Here is a 20,870-nt window from a genome sequence, read left to right on the forward strand (position 1 = left end):
GAAAATATGAAAATCGTAAGCATTTCAAAACTTTTTAAATTTTAAAAATCCATATATGAACGAAAAAGTTATTTAAAATTGAAAATTCTGATCCATACACAAACAATGTAAAAACATTTTGTTTTGCCCACCGCCAGATAAACAGGTGTTGATGCGTGATGTCAGTGCGATCTCTCCTATAGTCAGTGGTTGCAGTAATTAAGCTATAACTTAGAGTATTTGCCAATCATTTGAATGGTTATCAGGTCTAGGAGTAGGATTACATTGTTTTTCAACTTTAACTCAACTTTAAACTGCCGTAAAATCAATGCTGATTACACTTGGCAAGCACTTGACAGGAGCAGTTATTAGTTTAAAAGATATGTTATGTGCATGGTGGTTAAAATTATCAACTGTATTTTACAGACATTCTGTAAATTTATTGACAATCCATAAATTTAAAGACTGAACAGTCTATTAATTTAAAAGTTTTCAGTCGATATATTTACAGACTGGGTGTATGAAATATGTCAAAATTACAATTAAAATCAAAACCACAGGTTAAAATGAAATGTTTCACTTATTACATGCATAGATATAACTAACTGGAGAATTTCAGACAGGTTGGATCACTTTCATTTGTTTACATTTTCCGAAAATTCAAAGTCATCAATATTGTCAGAAAATCACAAATAACCTTCATTGATGCATGCAGTCTTGAAATCTTTAAGTTTAAACCTGAGGTTTTGATTTAAATTGTAATTTTAAGAGATTTCATACACCAGCTCTATAAATTTACAGACTGAAAAATCTTTAAATAATCTTTTTATAATGCCTGGAGAGGCACCTGGGGTTGTGTTTAAAGAAAGAAATATTTGTGGTCTGCAGTTGTTTTGGGTTTTAGTACTCTTGTTTAACAATAAATAGTGGCTCAAAGAAAAAAAGCTGTCAAGGTAATCTGGAAGTTGTCAGTTTGTACAATTGTATACTGTATTACTTTGAGACAGGTACTGGGTATGTCTTTCTTAGCTCACCTGTCACAAAGTGACAAAGTGAGCTTTTGTGATCACGCAGCGTCCGTTGTCCGTCCGTCAGTCCGTTCGTGCGTGCGTGCGTAAACTTTTGCTTGTGACCACTCTAGAGGTCACAATTTTCATTGGATCTTTATGAATATTGGTCAGAATGTTCATCTTGATGATATCTAGGTCAAGTTCGAAACTGGGTCATGTGCGGTCCAAAACTAGGTCAGTAGGTCTAGAAATAGAAAATCCTTGTGACCTCCCTAGAGGCCATATTTTTCAATGGATCTTCATAAAAATTGGTCAGAATGTTCATCTTGATATCTAGGTCAAGTTTGAAACTGGGTCATGTGCGGTCCAAAACTAGGTCAGTAGGTCTAAAAATAGAAAAACCTTGTGACCTCTCTAGAGGCCATATATTTCATGAGATCTTCATGAAAATTGGTCAGAATGTTCACCTTGATAATATCTAGGTCAAGTTTGAAACTGGGTCATGTGCAGTCCTAAACTAGGTCAGTAGGTCTAAAAATAGAAAAACCTTGTGACCTCTCTAGAGGCCATATATTTCACAAGATCTTCATGAAAATTGGTCAGAACGTTCACCTTGATGATATCTAGGCCAAGTTCGAAACTGGGTCACGTGCCTTCAAAAACTAGGTCAGTAGGTCAAATAATAGAAAAAGCTTGTGACCTCTCTAGAGGCCATATTTTCATGGGATCTGTATGAAAGTTGGTCTGAATGTTCATCTTGATGATATCTAGGTCAGGTTCGAAAATGGGTCACGTGCCATCAAAAACTAGGTCAGTAGGTCAAATAATAGAAAAACCTTGTGACCTCTCTAAAGGCCATATTTTTCATTGGATCTGTATGAAAGTTGGTCTGAATGTTCATCTTGATGATATCTAGGTCAAGTTCGAAACAGGGTCATGTGCGATCAAAAACTAGGTCAGTAGGTCAAATAATAGAAAAACCTTGTGACCTCTCTAGAGGTCATATTTTTGAATGGATCTCCATAAAAATTGGTCAGAATGTTCATCTTGATGATATCTAGGTCGAGTTCGAAAGTGGGTCACGTGCCGTCAAAAAGTAGGTCAGTAGGTCAAATAATGAAAAAACGTTGTGACCTCTCTAGAGTTCATATTTTTCATGGGATCTGTATAAAAGTTGGTCTCAATGTTTATCTTGATGATATATAGATCAGGTTTGAAACTGGGTCAACTGCGATCAAAAACTAGGCCAGTAGGTCTTAAAATAGAAAAACCTTGTGACCTCTCTAGAGGCCATACCCTTGAATGGATCTTCATGAAAATTGGTCAGAATGTTCACCTTGATGATATCTAGGTCAAGTTTGAAACTGGGTCAACTGGGGTCAAAAACTAGGTCAGTAGGTCTTAAATTACAAAAATCTTTTGACCTCTCTAGAGGCCATATTTTTCAATGAATCTGCATGAAAATTGATCTGAATGTTCACCTTGATAATATCTAGGTCAGTTTCGAAACTGGGTCACGTGCGGCCAAAAACTAGGCCAGTAGGTATAAAAATAGAAAAACCTTGTGACCTCTCTAGAGGCCATATTTTTCATGAGATCTTCATGAAAATTGGTGAGAATGTTCACCTTGATGATATATAGGTAAGGTTTAAAACATGGTCACGTACCTTCGAAAACTAGGTCAAATAATAGAAAAAACCTTCTGACCTCTCTAGAGACCATATTTTTCAATGGATCTTCATGAAAATTGGTCAGAATTTTTATCTTGATAAGATCTAGGTCAAGTTCAAAACTGGGTCACATGAGCTCAAAAACTAGGTCACTATGTCAAATAATAGAAAAAACGACGTCATACTCAAAACTGTGTCATGTGGGAACAGGTGAGCGATTCAGGACCATCATGGTCCTCTTGTTAATGTCATCATTTCAGTAAAAAAAATTCAACATGTTCAAAGGAATATGACTTAAGTGTATGTTATTTTAGATGCCTCCATACTATTTATTCATTATATGTATTAATAAAACAAATAATACAGCCATAGTACTTGGGTTAAAATAAGTTTTACCTTTCAACACTTTTTTCTTCAAAGCAGTTAGTGGAAACATTTGTTTTTAGTGATGTTTACTTTCGACATACACATAATTTGAACTGATACATTTTGTTACTTCCACTCTCAGTTTAGGTAAAATACCTTTCTTTTAAAACAGAAACAAAGAAGAAAAGAGAACAGGAGAGGAAAACAAAGCGACCTTCACTTGGTATATATAAACCCCCACATAGAAGTAAACCAGACAAGCAAGGAGATCATGGAGGTCAGAAAGGTATGCATACATCTTAACCTTTAGCCTGCTGGCAGCAAGTGATTCTGCCTTTGCGACCAGTGCAGACCAAGATGAGCCTACACATCCTGTTCAGTCAGTAAATTTTCAGTGGAAACCCCTTTAAATAATAAATGGTACTGCCCAAACTGAATGATAGATCAGTCCATTTTAGAAATTTAGCAGGGTAAAGATTTATAGTTATTACCTATAACTGGAGTGAATGATTTTTCTGTTAAGATGAATGTTTTTTTTGCCTTCAAAGTAAGGCATATAGGAACCATTCTGTCTGTCAGTTCATTAGTAAGCATAATAAGATGTGTTGTGCATGTCAGGTCAGACCTCAAGGTCAGAGGTAGGTGCACAACCCTAGCCTTTGTCAGGGGTGCTAATTTGGAGGCAAGTGTGTTTTGAAAAATCATTTCTTGTTTCTCTGTGGTATTATTAGTTCTTGTGATGGGGACTGTTGACAGCCAATATGCAAAAAAAAAAAAAAAGAAAAAAACTAGGTGAAAATGTTTATGTACTGTGTTGGGTATTTAAGATTATAAGTTCTGCATGTTTAATAAACCAGAAGGCATGGCTTAGCTTCATATATTGAGATAACACAGAATAAAGACTGAAACTATTATACGGAAAGGAAAAAATAATCTTGCATGTAAATGTAATCCTGTGTGTACATTTATGAAAATGGCAACGTTACTTTCTTTCTAAAGATGATAAAAATGTTAAAAAGTTTTGACAGGTGAAATAGTTCCAAATAATGCCTTCAGATCAGCTTGAACTTTGCTGATGTCTTAGGTCATGGGTAAATGAATATCTCAAAAATAAGAATGCAGAAAATATACAGTATATGACATTTTCTTGAGAATTTTCTCATGTAAAATTTCTTTATTTATAGAAAATAGCCCAGAGAAGTCAGTGAGTAAACCAGTGGAAACTGAGCTTCATATATCAGAGGAAAATTGGGAGGAGGATATTGTGTCTGATCCTTCATCAAAGGAAAACAGTGTTGAAAAAGAGGTACTTGAAATATTTTTATATAATTTTTTAAAAAATCTTGGCAAATGTAATCGATTTCAGCTGATTATGATTACTGGTTATGATTACCCCTGGTCTGCTTGTGATTTTTTTTAAAAGCACTAAATGGTTTAACTGCATGGGTTTGTTAAAATATGACTTTGCTTTCTTGCATTTATATCTGCAAATGTAGGTTTGAGTTTTGAAAATGTTTACTTGAATACTACACAAGGATGAAATTATCCACATGTAGTCAGAAATAATCATACTGTTTGATCCACCTAGTCCTTAACAGAGAATTTTCATGAATTCTTGCTTTATTTACAAGATTCAGATATAAACTGTACATCATTCTAAAGGTCTCCCAGGATGATAGTAGGATCATTTAAAATTCTAAAAATGTCTTTAATAATGTCTTTTTTTATGGGCAGAAATTTATTTTTACCTTGTAAAATCCCATAAAGTCACAGATTGGAAAGAAAAAAAAATAGTTATAAGTTTTTACAAAATTTTTGAATGGATATGTTGCTTTTATGCTAATAACAATCCGTTTACAAATATGAAAAAATGAATTTTAGTATAGGAAAACAACTTGTTATTTTAAGAACTCATTAAAGCAAACATTCATTATTGAAATATTTTCATTCTTTCTTCTTCTTAAATTAGTTTTGCATTATTTTTCAGCTTGCAGCTGTAAATGCAGGTATACAGGACCTCAAAATCACTGCAGGTGATACACAGAGACATCGTAGAAGTGATGAATCGAGAAGAAAGAAGAAGCCAGAAATACAGCGCTATGTTCCTAAAGGTCGGCTCCTAGAGCAGCAGCAACAGCAACAGGTTACTGATGCAAGTGGGGAAAATTCTGGCGATTTGGAGGATGAACTGTCCAGTCCCAGCCCTAAAACGGTTCACAGCCCGAGCCCTGGACCAGCCACTGCAACTTTTCTTCATGCACCCCAGTCACCTTCACCAAGAAAAATAGATCTGAAAAATATGCAAGTTACTGTAATAAACAATAAATCAGAAACTGAAAACCGGATTTCTCCAGAGAAAAATGTTGAGCAACCAATTAAAACTGGCAACAGAAATGCAAGAAGCAATGAACAGGAGTATTCAAAAGGTAGAGGTCAAGGTCAGTCATATTCAAGAGGTAGGGGTCAGAGACATAATCAAAGGTCAAATACAAGACAAAGTGAAGGAAGAAATAACAGAGGTCTGGTTGGGAATAAAAATGATGCCAAAGAACAAAGACCAAAAATAGAGAGTAAAGACACAAGGACTGAAAAATTAACATCGAAACAGGACAGTAAAGTTGACACTGACAACAAACAGAATAAAGATGTAAAGGCAGACCAGGAGTTATATATTGTGCCCTCTCGGCCAAGTACAATAGGTCAAGAAGCCGATAGAAAAGATACAGCGCCAGTTGGCATGGAAGAAAGTAATCAGAAAATCAATGAAAATAAGCCAAGTATAGATAAACAAGAAATTTTGTCAAGGTTCCGCAGGACGCCAAACAAAACTAAATCAAGATCTTATGATAAGTTGAATCAGTCTGATCGATTTGAAGATGATGATGGTTACTATCCAGATCCACAGAATCTCGGGACAATGGTGTTTGAGCGTAGTCATAGCTCGGAACAATTAAATCTCAGTGGACGGAACCTTGGCAAGCCGCCAATGCCAAGGAGCAGCTCCGGCAGTGGTACAAAGAACATACCAAAGAAACATGCCTTTTCTGGAATGAGAAAAAGAACAGATAGTGTAAGCAGTGATCTGAGTACAGGTGAGATAAATAAGTAATTGATTTATTACAGTTCAAAATATTTACAGTATCTGATCAAAGGAGCTTGTGGGTCTCTCCAGTGATTAGAAGAGGGGTTTCATCTAAATTGGGCTCATACTGTAGCGTTACATTTGATTTCAAGACGTTATTCTGGAAGCACTTTGTGTTCTCTGCAAAATTCTGCTAAATACAAAACTTAATTTTATATTATCCTGACATTCTATATTTTTGCCATATAGGAACAGGAAGTGATTGGAGTACAGAAGAACTTGATTTTGATAAAGAACTTGACAACACCAGTAAGATAGACTGGAATGAAGATGTTGAACGAGAGCTAGCTTTACAGGTACATTCAGTGCTGGATTCTTTTTGATAGTTTTACTAGAGTAAAAAATTGAGGCTATGTAATGTAGTATGGTTTTTAGATTCAGCAGTTTGACCACCCAGTAATTCGCTCTGTACCACTGTTGGCAGAGCCTTGTAAGAATATAACATTTGTCATCAGTAAGCCTTTCAGGCTTAAGGTTCTACCCAGGAACCCTTTTTCATCTTAATTTCAGTGAAATTGAACCAAACTCTGTACCTTCTGATATATTTGAATGGCCAGGAATGCAAAATTTAGAAACAGTTTTATTATATGAGGTTTTATCTTTATCTCAGCATAATGTAAGATTCTAGTTTACATATGGAATAACATATTTGAGAAATATTATACAGTTATTGACTTATGTTTCGGTCAATATGTGTTTTTACGGACCTGAACAAATGATATTGACGGAGGACGCAGTCAGAGGTCAGTATAATTTTTACAGATCAGTAAAAACACATATTGACCGAAACATAAGTCTTTAATTGTTATATTATATGCCCTTCTCAAATGCACTCAATTGACTGGCCCATATTTCATACATATAAGAAAGAGTCATTATCACTCGCGGTTCAGTATTGCTTTTTTGCAGATCTGTGTCTGCACCCCTTTCAACCAATCAGATGTGCGCATTTGAGAAGGGTATATAATATTAAAAAATACTAAAGTGAAAGTTAATCACATACAAATTTTTCTGATTTTATGGTATGGCTGAATAATTCCTTTTCTAACAAAGTCAGTACTGTACCAGTACAACTGATCCAATCACCTTGGCTATTTTCTTACCACACATTCAAATGTGCAGGTTTATCTTACTATTTTGAAAGATTTGAAATGTTCTTATGTTTTGTAAGACTATATGTTAGTGTGTGGCTTTTGTTGTTTAAGTAGATAGATAGTATGTGTAGAATGATATATATTCTAATAATTAATTGGTATTTTTCATTTTTGGCATGCAATCAGTGTGCAAATCAGGTAAGTTCTGTACCAGAAATGTTTGTAATGTTTTCTAACTGTTGTCTTCCTTAGCAAGACTTTTGATATTTATACAGAGATGCGGCATTTGGAATCTCACACAAAGATAATGCTCTTGATTCATATTTTTTACCAGTTTTATTGTAATTTGGTCACTTTGGTCACTTATTTTTTCCAATGATAATTGAAATTAGATGTGCATGAATATAATCTGAAATTATTTTTAAAAAAATGTCAAGCCCAACAAACACAGACATAGCATGGTTATTGTTATTACCTGTGGTGGGGGGAATTGTCACTGATACTACAAGGTCACAAGTTATTTCACAAGAAGAAGGATAGTCACAAACCTCCGGTAATCTGATTGCTGATTGATTGATTCTTGCAACTCACCAGTGGCAAGGTTGCGATCTTAGACTGGTCTCCAAACATAGATATTAATTTGAATCGAGTTAGAAGGAGAGAGGCTAATTCTAACATTTGCATTTGATATGGTTGAGCAGAGCTTAATACACTGTCAAGCATTTTTATATGCCCGAAAGGATGTATTATGTTATGACGCCAGTGTCTGTCTGTCCATCTGTCGGTTAGCAGTGTCATGTCCACTCTGTAACTCTTGAACCCATTGAAGGATTTCGAAGAAACTTGAAACAAATGTTCACCACATCAAAACGACATGCAGAGCACATGTTTTTTATGGCTCGCTTCAAGGTCAAGGTCACAATTAGGGGTCAAAGATCATAATTATGACTTTGTTCTGTGTCCGCTCTGTAACTCTTGAACTGCTTGAAGGATTTTAAAGGAACTTGGTACAAATGTTCACCACATCAAGACAATGTGCAGAGCGCATGTTTCGGATGGCTCGTTTAAGGTCAAGGTCACACTTAGGGGTCAAAGGTCATATCTTCGGGTGTATATTGCTCAGCATTGCGGTGCTCTTGTTTAAATTTCTTTCGGGCATACATCTATCTCCTGTCAAAAAGATTCTAACAAGATACAGTATTTCAGGCTGCAAGTTTATGAAATTGAGTTTGGATACCAGTCTAAACTCTTTGATGTCAGATTGGTAGATTCTGACCTCTATCTTGAAATTGGCCAATGGCAGGGTAGTATTCAGAGACTGGTCTCCAAACTCAAGTTTTATAAACATTGAACCAGTATTAACCTAAAGAAAGCTGCGTAAGGTAAAAATGCATTTGTTGCATATGATTAACCTAAGCTTTGTGTGCATTTGACAACATCCATTGGCTTGCTCAGTAATATGCATGACAAGGAATTCATACAGCTTTAATCACGTATAGGTGAAAAATGGTTTTAAAGAAAGGCAGCTTACACTGCTGTCAGAACAGTTACAAAGAAAAAGTTTTTGAAGTACCCTAAAAGATTAAAAAAATTCTGGAGTTGATCACTAATCTTAAAGCTTAATTACCAATCGTCTAAAATGAAATGAAACAAAAGCAAATTCTAACCTATTCTTTAGGTACAAGATGAAACACAGAAGATGAATGAATGGTTTGAACGTCAGGAACTTGGTCTGTCACAGAAAGAGGGACAAAGGGACCGCACAAATAATGCCAAAACAGATATAATGACATCAAGCACGCCTGGGTACCTTGCAGGATTTCCGGGAAAGTCGGATTCATGGTCAGAAAGATCGAGTACACTGCCCTTACCAAAGAGAAAACAGAATCATGATGAACCACGAGGAAGAACAGATCGTAGACGAGGTTCTCTTGGTACTTTTTGTTCTCGCTTTATTGATTTTAAAGAATGTTTAAATACTGTTTCGGATGTAGTAGATTAACCTAAACTTAATTATCTGTATATTCATAATAGAGGAAGTTTCGCAACTTTTATGAATTTGAGCAGTATTAATTTAAACTGAGATACATGAACTAAAGACTTTCTTGTTGACGTCTATATTACATTCAGAATGATTCCAGAATGAAAGATTACATTGAATAAATCTGCTCATTTTCAATACTTGAGAAGGACATATGTTGTGCACAACCACTATTCACAGCAAGTATAGAGTTTTAGAATTTATTCATTTCTGTTATCTCAAAGGGTTCAGAAGTAGAGATTCAAGTGTGTCAAGTGTCCACAGTGTACAGAGTGTCCAAAGTGTTCAAAGTGCATACAGCGGAGACGGGCGTCGACGGAGAAGACGTAGACGTAAAAGCAGTGGATCTCAGAAAGGACGTAGTGGTTCTATGGAACATATGAATATTTCAGTGACATGTGGTGGCCACGGCAACAGGAGACAGGTCAAAGTTGATAATTACAAGGGAAGAAGCTCGGAAAATCTCAGTCGGCAGAATTCTTCTGAAGGGCCATATAGAAGAGGGTCAAGAGACGAAAGTTGGAAAGGGCCTAGAGATGAGACTTGGAGGGATAGAGGTGGATATAGAGGTGATGATAGGGGCAGAGGTGGTAAGGGTCAGCACAGGGGAGGGGGAGGGAGAGGTAGAGGATTTGACAAAAGAGGGTCATATGAACAACTAGATGATCCCTATTATTCAAGGGACAGGTGGCATAGAGATGAGGGCCACTCAAGGCAGAATGAGAGGAACAGAAATTACAGTGGAGGTAGAGGATCTGATAATAGACAGTCACATTCAAATAGAGATAATTGGGACGATAGGAAACAAAGTCATAGAGGTAGGGGCCGAGGGTACGACAGAAGGGACAGGGACGATCATAATAGGGGTCAAAGAGATGATAAGGGAAATTATGATAAGTTTTCTAGAGACAGAGACTATAGGCACGAAGATCAAGAGAAGCCAAATGAACAACCACATGGAGGTGGAATTTTACATATTCCACCTCAGCCTAAGGAGCAGGATACTGGTTCTCACCCGGCTCCTCATAGAAAGACGGGACCACATGAGCACCATGGATGGGGGCGGGGACATACTCCAGACCGAGGCGGTTCCCATGCGAGAGAGAGACAGCACTCTGGTAGTCATAGGCAGAAAACTTTATTTGATCCAAACAATCCTAGCAAACCGATAGTCATTGAGGAAGCAAAACCTAAACTTGAATTTAAAGACAATGATTCTTACCCATCTTCACCACAGTCACCTCAGTATATGGGTCAAGTACCTCCGCCCCCTCCGGATATGTATGGCAACAGAGGGTATGGTCCCGGGCCATACTATCCACCGGGCTATGGTTATGGATACAACATGCCCCCAATGATGCCCCCTCCACCTGGAATGTATGACCCATATGTGTACCAGGCGCCACCAGAAGCTTACAGGGAAACTTCACCATATCCGGAAGATCCGTATTATCAAAGGTAAGAACACGTATATACAGTTGTACATATATTAAGCAGCCTATTGCCTTAAGTAGGCATTAACACTTTCCTAATTGACATTTTGTTATAATTTCAACTTGCCTTAAGCAGTCACCTGCATTAAGCAACCAGATTGTCCCTCCTGTGACTGGCTGCTTAATATATGTGGTTTGACGGTCACTCCTGTGACTGGCTGCTTAATATATGTGGTTTGACGGTTCTACCATTTGCCTTTTTGTTTGAGGATCTGACAATATCTTTATTGTTTCACCAAGCTGTCAATGAGAGCTTGTACAACCAATTTAGAGTTTGTAAGGTTGATCCTACATTTCATCACATTTCATGAAATATTCTCAATTGAGTTTCAACAAAACTTATGTGCAGCAGGAGTTTTCTCTTTTATTTGATACAGGTTATAGATTTAATAGATTCCTTCATAGTTACCTAGAATTTGATTTGAAAACAGTGTTAAACTCCAACTGAAAACAGAGTTTAGTTTATGTTAACAATTGTAACCAGACTGTATTAGCATGAATTCACTCCATACACCACACACATCATCATACAAGCACCATATACCAATTGTGTGTCAGACATTTTCTGTTTTTAGATTACAAGTGTATGTGTACAGATGTACGTTTATATGTAACTACTTGGGAGAAATGAAAAACCAGGTATTGGTAAGCTAGTGGTATCTCGTGTAACTTAAAAAAGTGAACTGCTGGAAAACAGGAAAAGAAAATGGTGACCATTCACAACGGATCATATATTTTTGGTCTTTACTGGATAGAGTGTTTTTGTACAGGTTTATTATATTTCAGCGGCATGGATATAGAACATCAGATGGCAGCTGGTCGCAGTAGATCTCACTGTCGTATGATGGCAGAACAATTACTGCGTGAGGCTATACCCATGGATAAACAACTCAATCATCTTATATCACGGAGGATAGGTGGAGAGGATACACTCCATATGATCAGTCAGCTAAGGTATTACCATATAAATAGTTGATATGTTTATTTTGGCCACCACGGTTGAGCGGTTAAGGTTGCTGACGTTGAATCACATGTCCATCAATGATGTGGTTTTGAAAACTTGCTTACGTGGTATAAGGTACAATTGTTCATGTGCTTTGCTTGTAACAGAAGGTCAGTGGTTCTATCCAGGTGCCTGCCCTGTATTTGAAACAATGCTCTGAGGGGAGTTTAGGGTCTTGCCCTCCCATCTGTTCAACATTGTGTTGGTGCAACTCTCCTCCGCCCCCCACCCCCCACCCCCCACCCCCCACCCATGACTTTCTTATATAAAAAAAATACATGTATCAATTAAAAAACAGTAATGTTGATATTCAATTTTCTTTGCCTGGGAACATTTTAGTTATGTATACAATGTAGAAATATTTCTGTGTGCAAAATTTATACCTACTGTCAGTGTTTAAAGAAATTTTTGTAATGAAAAAATATTCATTGATACAGTGTCATAATTCTGTTATGTCACAGCCATTAAACTGTTCTATATATCGTGAAATCATTTTATCTCTTGGGCACAAAATTTCATGATTTGGGAAAAACATCCATTTCTTAGGGATATGAATTAATCGATTTCAGCTATGTAACATAAAATAAATGGGTGTTGTACTTGTTCCTTGGGATTTAGTTTGACTCAGCCCTGAAATTCATGAAAAATGAAAAACGCGTGAGTATTAAATATTTCACAGTATTTTCAAAGTATATAATTTCATCTGTATTGTATTATAGGAGAGAGTTACAGGTAAGATGCGAGAAGTTGATCCTATTGGACCCAGACCTAGCAAACAGACAGAATGTAGAACAGATGTTGTGGAAGTCTGTCTTTCATCATATGGTAGAGTTGATCAGGAAACAGCTGGCCGAGGATCATGCTGAGGAAACCAGGCTGTCTTTAAATAAGATACTTGATGAGGTATTTCTTGTTGTTGTATGATTGAATTTTGTTCAGAACTATTTACTGAGGGCCTCTCTTGTTAAATGGGTAAGGTTACTGACTCCATGTGATATCACTTGCTTTCACCTCTTTGGGTACGGAACCTCGCTAAGGATGTAGAATTCTTTCATGTAAGGAAACCATCTAGCTGGCTTACAGCAGGTTGAAGGTTCTACCCAGGTGCTCACATTTGCCAGAATGCTCAGTGGAGCACCTGGAGTTTTCCTCCACCATGTATCACTAGAAAGTTGCCATGTGACCTAAATTGTATCTTTGTGACTCTAAACCCAACAAAAACAAAAGAATTTAAAGTGGTTATAATACAAGATTCAAAATTTAAAATCATGTCTATGAAGAAAAGATACTGCAGTAACATTTAAGACAAAAAACTGCTTGAAAACTAAGAATATATGATAAAGGCCTTGGCTAGATCAGTTGGGTCAAAGAGTTTCCCATATGTCTTCATTGAACTTTTTTTTTCGAGAAAAAATAACACAAAAACAATTTTTTCTCTTTTAACGTGTTGTCTACCAAATGTTGAGAAGTTATGGATTGTTTTAAGGGTACTGATTATTACTGGTTAGAATGCAGGAGAAAATATCCCTAAAATGATTTTAAAAAATGATAATTTGCAACAGAAATTGGCATGTATGTATCTATTCATTTGATAAATAGTTACGGTCACTATATGCAAATTGCCCATTCTTTGATTTCAGGGGACAACGTTCTATGAAAGTCTCCTGGAAAAACTGCAGTCAACCTTCAACTTTGACCTTGGAAAGTTTTTAGACCCCCATATTTTATCCCCGGAGAATCTGAGCCGTACAATCAAGCTCGCGTTACTGAGTTCTCAGAGAACAATGATATGCCTTGGTGATATTGCCAGGTATAAGGAACAGAATAACGATGGAGGGAAAGTCAACTATGCAAAGGCTAGAAGGTATTTATTTTTGGAAATAAAATTTTAAACGAACTTTAATTATTTGTCAGTGCTCTTTTGCCGAGTGGTAGTCGAGCCTCAATAGGGGCATTGAATTCTTCATGTGAGGAAGCCATCTAGCTGGCTTATGGGGTAGGTGGCCACCCGTGATGAAATAATGCAGAGGGGCTCCTAGGGTCTTCCTCCACCATCAAAGCTGGGAAGTTGCCATATGACCTATAAATGTGTCGTTGTAAGGTTAAACTCAACAAAAGCAAGCAATGCACAGTGTAAAGAACATTTTATATGAGATGGAATAAAACCACTTTCAAAACTTTTAATTGTAAAAATTTGTTTTCTTGAACTAAATTTTAAGAGTGACTTTGTGTAGAAATCAGAATCTTGTCTGATTGCTATGGTACTTAAAATAACAATTTTTAGATTCAGTGGGTCTTAAGACCATTAACATTGAATAACTAATCGTTGTCATTGTTTCAGTTGGTATAGCAAAGCTCAACAGATCGCACCAAAGAATGGACGTCCTTACAATCAGCTTGCCATCTTGGCACTTTACACAGTAAGTGCTAGTTCTGTTTACTTAACCTTTACCCTGCTAGCAGCAAATTATTCTGCCTTTGCGGCCAATGCAGACCAAGATCAGCCTGCACTGTTCGCTATTCAGTCAGTAAATTTTCAGCGAACACCCCTTTGATAAACAAGTGGTACTGCCCAAATAGAATGATTGACCAATCCGTTATAAAAATTTAACAAAGGTTATTTTAGGATACAGATAGTATAAAATCATTTTATCTGATGGACATAGATGGTCATGTTTCACCAAAAAGTGTTATTTCTTAGGAACAAGTTGAATATACAGCAACACTGATATCAAGAACTTTTTCTTCCTCTGATTTTCTTACATTAAAACTTAAGTATGAAAATTAGTAACATCAGTTGAAAATGAATACTCTACTATTTGAAAATGAGGAAACAGAGATTTCATCCTCCCTGGTCAAATTGAGCAGGGGGGATTTTCTCCAGCGGGACTCTGTCGAGCGAGATATTGTTTGTATTCTGTCTTCTTTTGTTCTGGTAGAATGTCTTTCTAGTGTTATTGGAAAACTGTTTCCTTGTTAGTGACACAGGCTAATAGTTTTGATAAAATAATGAATATATAACTTTGAGGTCTGAAGTTTGAAATAATGGGCTTATATTCATTCAGAGAAAAAAGTGCTAAATAAAAGTCCTATGATATCACTTCAGTTTCTTGTATTTTTGTTACATTTAGAAAAAGTAATCCATATAATTGGAAGTAGCATGATTCCTTTTTAAAACAACTAAATTTTAATAAATCATATCCCCAAAAATGATGAGTAATTTAATTGTGAAGTAATTGTAATTTAATCAGTTACAATCAAAAGTAATCAGTCACATCTCTGAAGTTGAGTTTGTTATATCTTTTCAGTTTTTTTTGAGAATTTTTAACATAAATATTTTTACATTTATTCTAAGAAAACAAATGTCAGTATTTACTGAACTTTGATAGCTATCTCTTGCCATTACAGTTATTATGGTACCAGTTTAGAAGCTGCTTGATTTCTGTTGTGTTGCTCTGGTTTGGTTGGGTATCCTCAGACTCCTAGGGATTCTAATTTTACTTTTTATAATGATGTGTATGAAGTCTTACTGGAGATGTTCAATTAACAATGTTTCTATATTACAGAAGCACAAGTTGGATGCTGTGTACTACTACATGAGAAGTTTAGCAGCCAGTAACCCATTCATTACAGCCAGGGAAAGTCTAATGTCACTGTTCAATGAAGCAAGGAAGAAGGTATTTTATCTTTAAATGATTCTTATCTCACCTGACGTAAGTGCATATCCTAGAAATACAGTTGAACCTGACTAAGTGGCCACCTGTATTTAGCAGCCACTTGTCTCAAACAGCCAGTCAGCTCACTTCCCAAAAGGACAGATTTGTTCAATGTTAAACTTGTCTTAAGAAGCAAGACTATACTGCTTCCTTAGCTAGCTGCTTATACAGGTTTGACTAAAACAGCTTTTACCAATCAGCTGAAAGTATCAGCCAACATTGCTAGAATGACTGCTTTGCTGTGAGATATATAGCTTAATATTTTGAGTTCAGTATATGATTGATAATATCATACACATAGCGTATTCTCAAAATAGTACATGTACTTTACCTACTTAACTAAAATCTCATACCAGTATGTGTTATATAGTAACTTTATTCAGTCTTTTCGGACATCTTCAAGTTTGAGCAGCTGATAGTATACATTTACTGAATCAATAGTACAAAATTTAGTGTGTTGAACTATAGAATGGTCAATAGACCTAACTATGGACTAGTGATATATATAAGGAGTCATGTATTATCATCAGTTGTAAGCAGTCTGTTGCTTGTGCACTCTTTTAGTGCTGTTTGATTTTGTATGCGCTTAAATTTCCTTTCTAGGAATATTGTTTGCTACTAAATTGCACTTAACTTTTCATTTGTATCTTGTACCATTTATTTCCTATTGTATACTTCTTGCTATTTTTTTCAGTACATGAGAATGATGGTTTGCATACTTATAGTTTGTTGGCTTTTTATGTTTTGTATGTTACACAAGCGAAGTTATAGTTTGTTTTTCTCTGAGAACCTGTCTTGTTGAGCAGTTCATTTTATTGTTCAGACGGGTTGTAAATAATCTTTCGAAAATTATTTTATTTTGTTTATGTTGCTGATTCTTTAGGATAACTGGAGTTTGATATCTTTTGTCCTCATAGTTTTGACGGAGCAATTGCATGTTGACTATTATCTTTTACCTAAAGATTTGATATAATAATTATAACTATAATATACAACGTCAATATTATATTAAAGGACATGCTCCTGCAAATAGAATTGTGCTTTTATAATGGGATTTACATTCAAAACATGCGCTAAGACCATCTCTGAATAAAGACTGGTAATAAAAAAACCCTAATAATTGTGTTGGTGTGATGTTAAACCCAACAACAACAAAATAAAGAGTTATTTTCATTTCCAAAGGATGGTCTGTAAAGAAAGGTTTGACTGTATGTATGTAAAGTTACACTAGTGTGCTGATCTTTGGATTCGTATCACATTATGTTTGTTCTCTTACTTTTGGTATTGCCAGAGTAATAAGGACAAAGGTGATATGAATAGTACCCAACCAATGAGACATGATACAAAACACTCAGATCCACACTCTAGTGTAATTTTTCTTTTCATTACCTACCTATAAATCTTGTATCATCATCTACTTGGTGTTTTCTGAACCTGTATCAACCTAATTAGTTGGATTGATAGACTATTTTCATAGTCTGGTTCCCATTGTACGCAGTAGTCAAATTGACCTACTAGGTTGATGTGGGGTCAAAAAGCACCAAGTTGATTATGAAACAAGATGTTGTATCAACTTAATTTGATAAAGCAAATATCATATATGGCATATGACTATGTATAGATAGATAATAAAAACTTATACATATGTTTTGTTTCACTTTATTGTTTAAGTCAAAAAAAATAACAAATTATCACTAAGTTTTAGAACAATGTTTTCATTATATTGTTGTAGGCTGAAGTAAATGAAAAGCTTCGGTTTGAAGAGCGTAAGAAACAAGAAGGCCTCAAGAAGCATCGTAATGTGAGGCAACATCGAGTGGAGATCTGGGTGAAAAATGATGGTACAAGCAGTCAGTCAAAAGTGGATGATAATTATGATGAAGATCTGTCGAAACTTGATACAGTTCAGGTAATGTAATGTAATGTCTTTAGATCTGAAATTGATGTTTGGCAACATTTTGTTCCTCAGTCTGTCACAGTTTGTCATAGTCTTATCTTAGTAATACTGGTCATTCTAATTTTAGAAATATGTGTAATCTTGTATACTAAAAATGATGTGGCTTGAATATTTTGGGAAGAAGTATTGCCTGTGTAAGATTATTACTGTGTACAAAACATTCTTGCTACCAATTAACTGGAACCCATATAACAGAATAGCCTCGGTACCAAGGGATAAGTTTTAGGGGTTTAGAGAAGTTATTTTCAATAAACTTTCAACAAATGCAGTTTTAAATGGTTTCTGCTTTTCAGGAATTCTAGTTTAAAGAGGTTCCAATATAGTGTTTTTCTTCTGTTGGTACAAATTTAGAATTTATGTAGGACATGGTAAAGTGCTTGAATTTTGTTATAATATTGTATCTTACAAAATGAAAAGGCCTTTTTCTTGTAATTTCAGTTGAACAAAAGATTTGTTCTCAGCTTTCTGAATGTACATGGGAAACTTTTCACAAAGATTGGGTAAGTTATTGTTAAATTCATCTATTTTCATGTGGTATTTTTCAGGAATGAAATAGAATATAATATTGATGTCTGATACTTTATTTACTGTTGGTCATCAAAACTTATCCCAACCGTCTTTGGTATTGTAATTTATAGAAAGGAATTTAACAGTTTAATCTTTAAGAGGCACTACACCAAGTTTTAGCATTGTGAAAGGAATTTTATGAAAGACTGTCCCATTATATTTGATATAATGAGTTTGTTTGGTACCTGTGTAATAAATGAGCCGCGCCATGAGAAAACCAACATAGTGTGTTGCGACCAGCATGGAACCAGACTAGCCTGCGCATCTGCACAGTCTGGTCAGGATCCATGCTGTTTCCTAACGGTTTCTAAAATTGCAATAGGCTTTGAAAGTGAACAGCATGGATCCTGACCAGACTGTGCGGATATGCTGGTTACAAACGCACTATGTTGTTTTTCTCATGGTGCGGCTCATATTTATGTTTGATTTGTTTATGTATTTGTAGGATGGAGATGTTCCCAGACAGCTGTGGACAGATGTTGCAGGAATTTAAAGCTTTACTCAAGGATAACGCTATCGGACCTCAACGTCTGCTGCAGCTTATGGCAATCAACATGTTTGCAATAGAAAACACAGCTTTGAAAGGTAAATGAAGTTTAAATATACTAACATTCATTATCTTTTCTGCATTTACAAGATATGTCATTTGTTTGTGTCCCCTTCATAAGCATTCATACACCTTTGCTGATGGCAATATTTAACCCCAGTTTTTTAGTCAGGAATATCTGAACAAAAATTTACCACCGATAGACCCTGTAGAATGAAGTAAATATGGATAACTAAGACTGCTTTAGCATTATGGACTAAAGTAATACATTGTAATATGCTGAAAAAAAATTAGCAAACTTTTTTCTGATACTCTATAAAATCATTCAGTTTACATAGTTGGAATGAAATTTCAGCTATTCCGTTGGGATATGAGTATGTGGATTTCCACATCTGTAGATTTGGAAGTTTTTAGCTCACCTGTCACAAAGTGACAAGGCGAGCTTTTGTGATTACACGGTGTCCGTCGTCCGTCCGTCCGTGCATCTGTGCGTGCGTCCATAAACTTTTGCTTGTGACCACTCTAGAGGTCACATTTTTCATGGGATCTTTATGAAAGTTGGTCAGAATGTTCATCTTGATGATATCTAGGTCAAGTTCGAAACTGGGTCACTTGCCTTCAAAAACTAGGTCAGTAGGTCTAAAAATAGAAAAACCTTGTGACCTCTCTAGAGGCCATATATTTCACAAGATCTTCATGAAAATTGGTCAGAATGTTTACCTTGATGATATCTAGGTCAAGTTCGAAACTGGGTTACGTGCCTTCAAAAACTAGGTCAGTAGGTCTAAAAATAGAAAAACCTTGTGACCTCTCTAGAGGCCATATATTTCACAAGATCTTCATGAAAATTGGTCAGAACGTTCACCTTGATGATATCTAGGTCAAGTTTGAAACTGGGTCACGTGCCTTCAAAAACTAGGTCAGTAGGTCAAATAATAGAAAAATCTTGTTACCTCTCTAAAGGCCATATTTTTCATGGGATCTGTATGAAAGTTGGTCTGAATGTTCATCTTGATGATATCTAGGTCAAGTTCGAAACTGGGACATGTGCGAACAAAAACTAGGTCAGTAGGTCTAAAAATAGAAAAACATTGTGACCTCTCAAGAGGCCATATATTTCATGAGATCTTCATAAAAATTGGTCAGAATGTTCACCTTGATGATATCTAGGTCAAGTTCGAAAGTGGGTCACATGCCGTCATAAACTAGGTCAGCAGGTCAAATAATAGAAAAACCTTGTGACCTCTCTAAAGGCCATATTTTTCATGGGATCTGTATGAAAGTTGGTCTGAATGTTCATCTTGATTATATCTAGGTCAAGTTCGAAACTGGGTCATGTGCGGTCAAAAACTAGGTCAGTAGGTCTGAAAATAGAAAAACATTGTGACCTCTCAAGAGGCCATATATTTCATGAGATCTTCATAAAAATTGGTCAGAATGTTCACCTTGATGATATCTAGGTCAAGTTCGAAAGTGGGTCACATGCCATCAAAAACTAGGTCAGCAGGTCAAATAATAGAAAAACCTTGTGACCTCTCTAGAGGCCATATTTTTCATGGGATCTGTATGAAATTTGGTCTGAATGTTCATCTTGATGATATCTAGGTCAAGTTCGAAAGTGGGTCACGTGCAATCAAAAACTAGGTCAGTAGGTTAAATAATAGAAAAACCTTGTGACCTCTCTAAAGGCCATATTTTTCATGGGATCTGTATGAAAGTTGGTCTGAATGTTCAACTTGATGATATCTAGGTCAAGTTCGAAACAGGGTCATGTGCAGTCAAAAACTAGGTCAGTAGGTCTAAAAATAGAAAAACCTTGTGACCTCTCTAGAGGCCATACTTTTGAATGGATCTCCATAAAAATTGGTCAGAATGTTCACCTTGATGATATCTAGGTCAGGTTTGAAACTGGGTCACGTTCCGTCAAAAACTAGGTCAGTAGGTCAAATAATAAAAAAACTTTGTGACCTCTCTAGAGGCCATACTTTTCATGGGATCTGTATGAAAGTTGGTCTGAATGTTCATCTTGATGATATCTAGGTCAAGTTGGAAACTGGGTCAACTGCGGTCAAAAACTAGGTCAGTAGGTCTAAAATTATTAAAATCTTTTGACCTCTCTAGAGGCCATATTTTTCAATGGATCTTCATGAAAATTGATCTGAATGTTCACCTTGATGATATCTAGGTCAGTTTCGAAACTGGGTCATGTGTGATCAAAAACTAGGCCAGTAGATATAAAAATAGAAAAACCTTGTGACCTCTCTAGAGGCCATATTTTTCATGAG

At 35.9% G+C, this 20,870-nt stretch overlaps 1 protein-coding gene across 5 annotated transcripts in view; it reads left to right on the plus strand.

Annotated features, from left to right (window-relative positions):
• The window catches only part of LOC123533341 (telomerase-binding protein EST1A-like), a 45,398-nt gene that overhangs the window by 1,480 nt on the left and 23,048 nt on the right, over positions 1–20,870 (plus strand). Inside the window, exons 2-17 of one of the 5 annotated variants that reach the window (XM_053520008.1) lie at positions 3,198–3,311; positions 4,210–4,331; positions 5,013–6,117; positions 6,357–6,463; positions 7,448–7,459; positions 8,940–9,195; positions 9,527–10,760; positions 11,582–11,749; positions 12,518–12,701; positions 13,439–13,662; positions 14,140–14,218; positions 15,365–15,475; positions 16,209–16,223; positions 17,247–17,423; positions 17,910–17,971; positions 18,484–18,623. In XM_053520008.1, coding sequence (XP_053375983.1) covers positions 3,198–3,311; positions 4,210–4,331; positions 5,013–6,117; positions 6,357–6,463; positions 7,448–7,459; positions 8,940–9,195; positions 9,527–10,760; positions 11,582–11,749; positions 12,518–12,701; positions 13,439–13,662; positions 14,140–14,218; positions 15,365–15,475; positions 16,209–16,223; positions 17,247–17,423; positions 17,910–17,971; positions 18,484–18,623 — 4,110 coding nt within the window. The remainder of the gene's footprint in view (positions 1–3,197; positions 3,312–4,209; positions 4,332–5,012; positions 6,118–6,356; positions 6,464–7,447; positions 7,460–8,939; positions 9,196–9,526; positions 10,761–11,581; positions 11,750–12,517; positions 12,702–13,438; positions 13,663–14,139; positions 14,219–15,364; positions 15,476–16,208; positions 16,224–17,246; positions 17,424–17,909; positions 17,972–18,483; positions 18,624–20,870) is intronic. The other 4 variants (XM_053520009.1, XM_053520011.1, XM_053520010.1 and 1 more) reach the window with 4 other exon arrangements.

Source organism: Mercenaria mercenaria, chromosome 12 (assembly GCF_021730395.1).
Source record: "Mercenaria mercenaria strain notata chromosome 12, MADL_Memer_1, whole genome shotgun sequence".
In the NCBI taxonomy this organism is placed as follows: domain Eukaryota; kingdom Metazoa; phylum Mollusca; class Bivalvia; order Venerida; family Veneridae; genus Mercenaria; species Mercenaria mercenaria.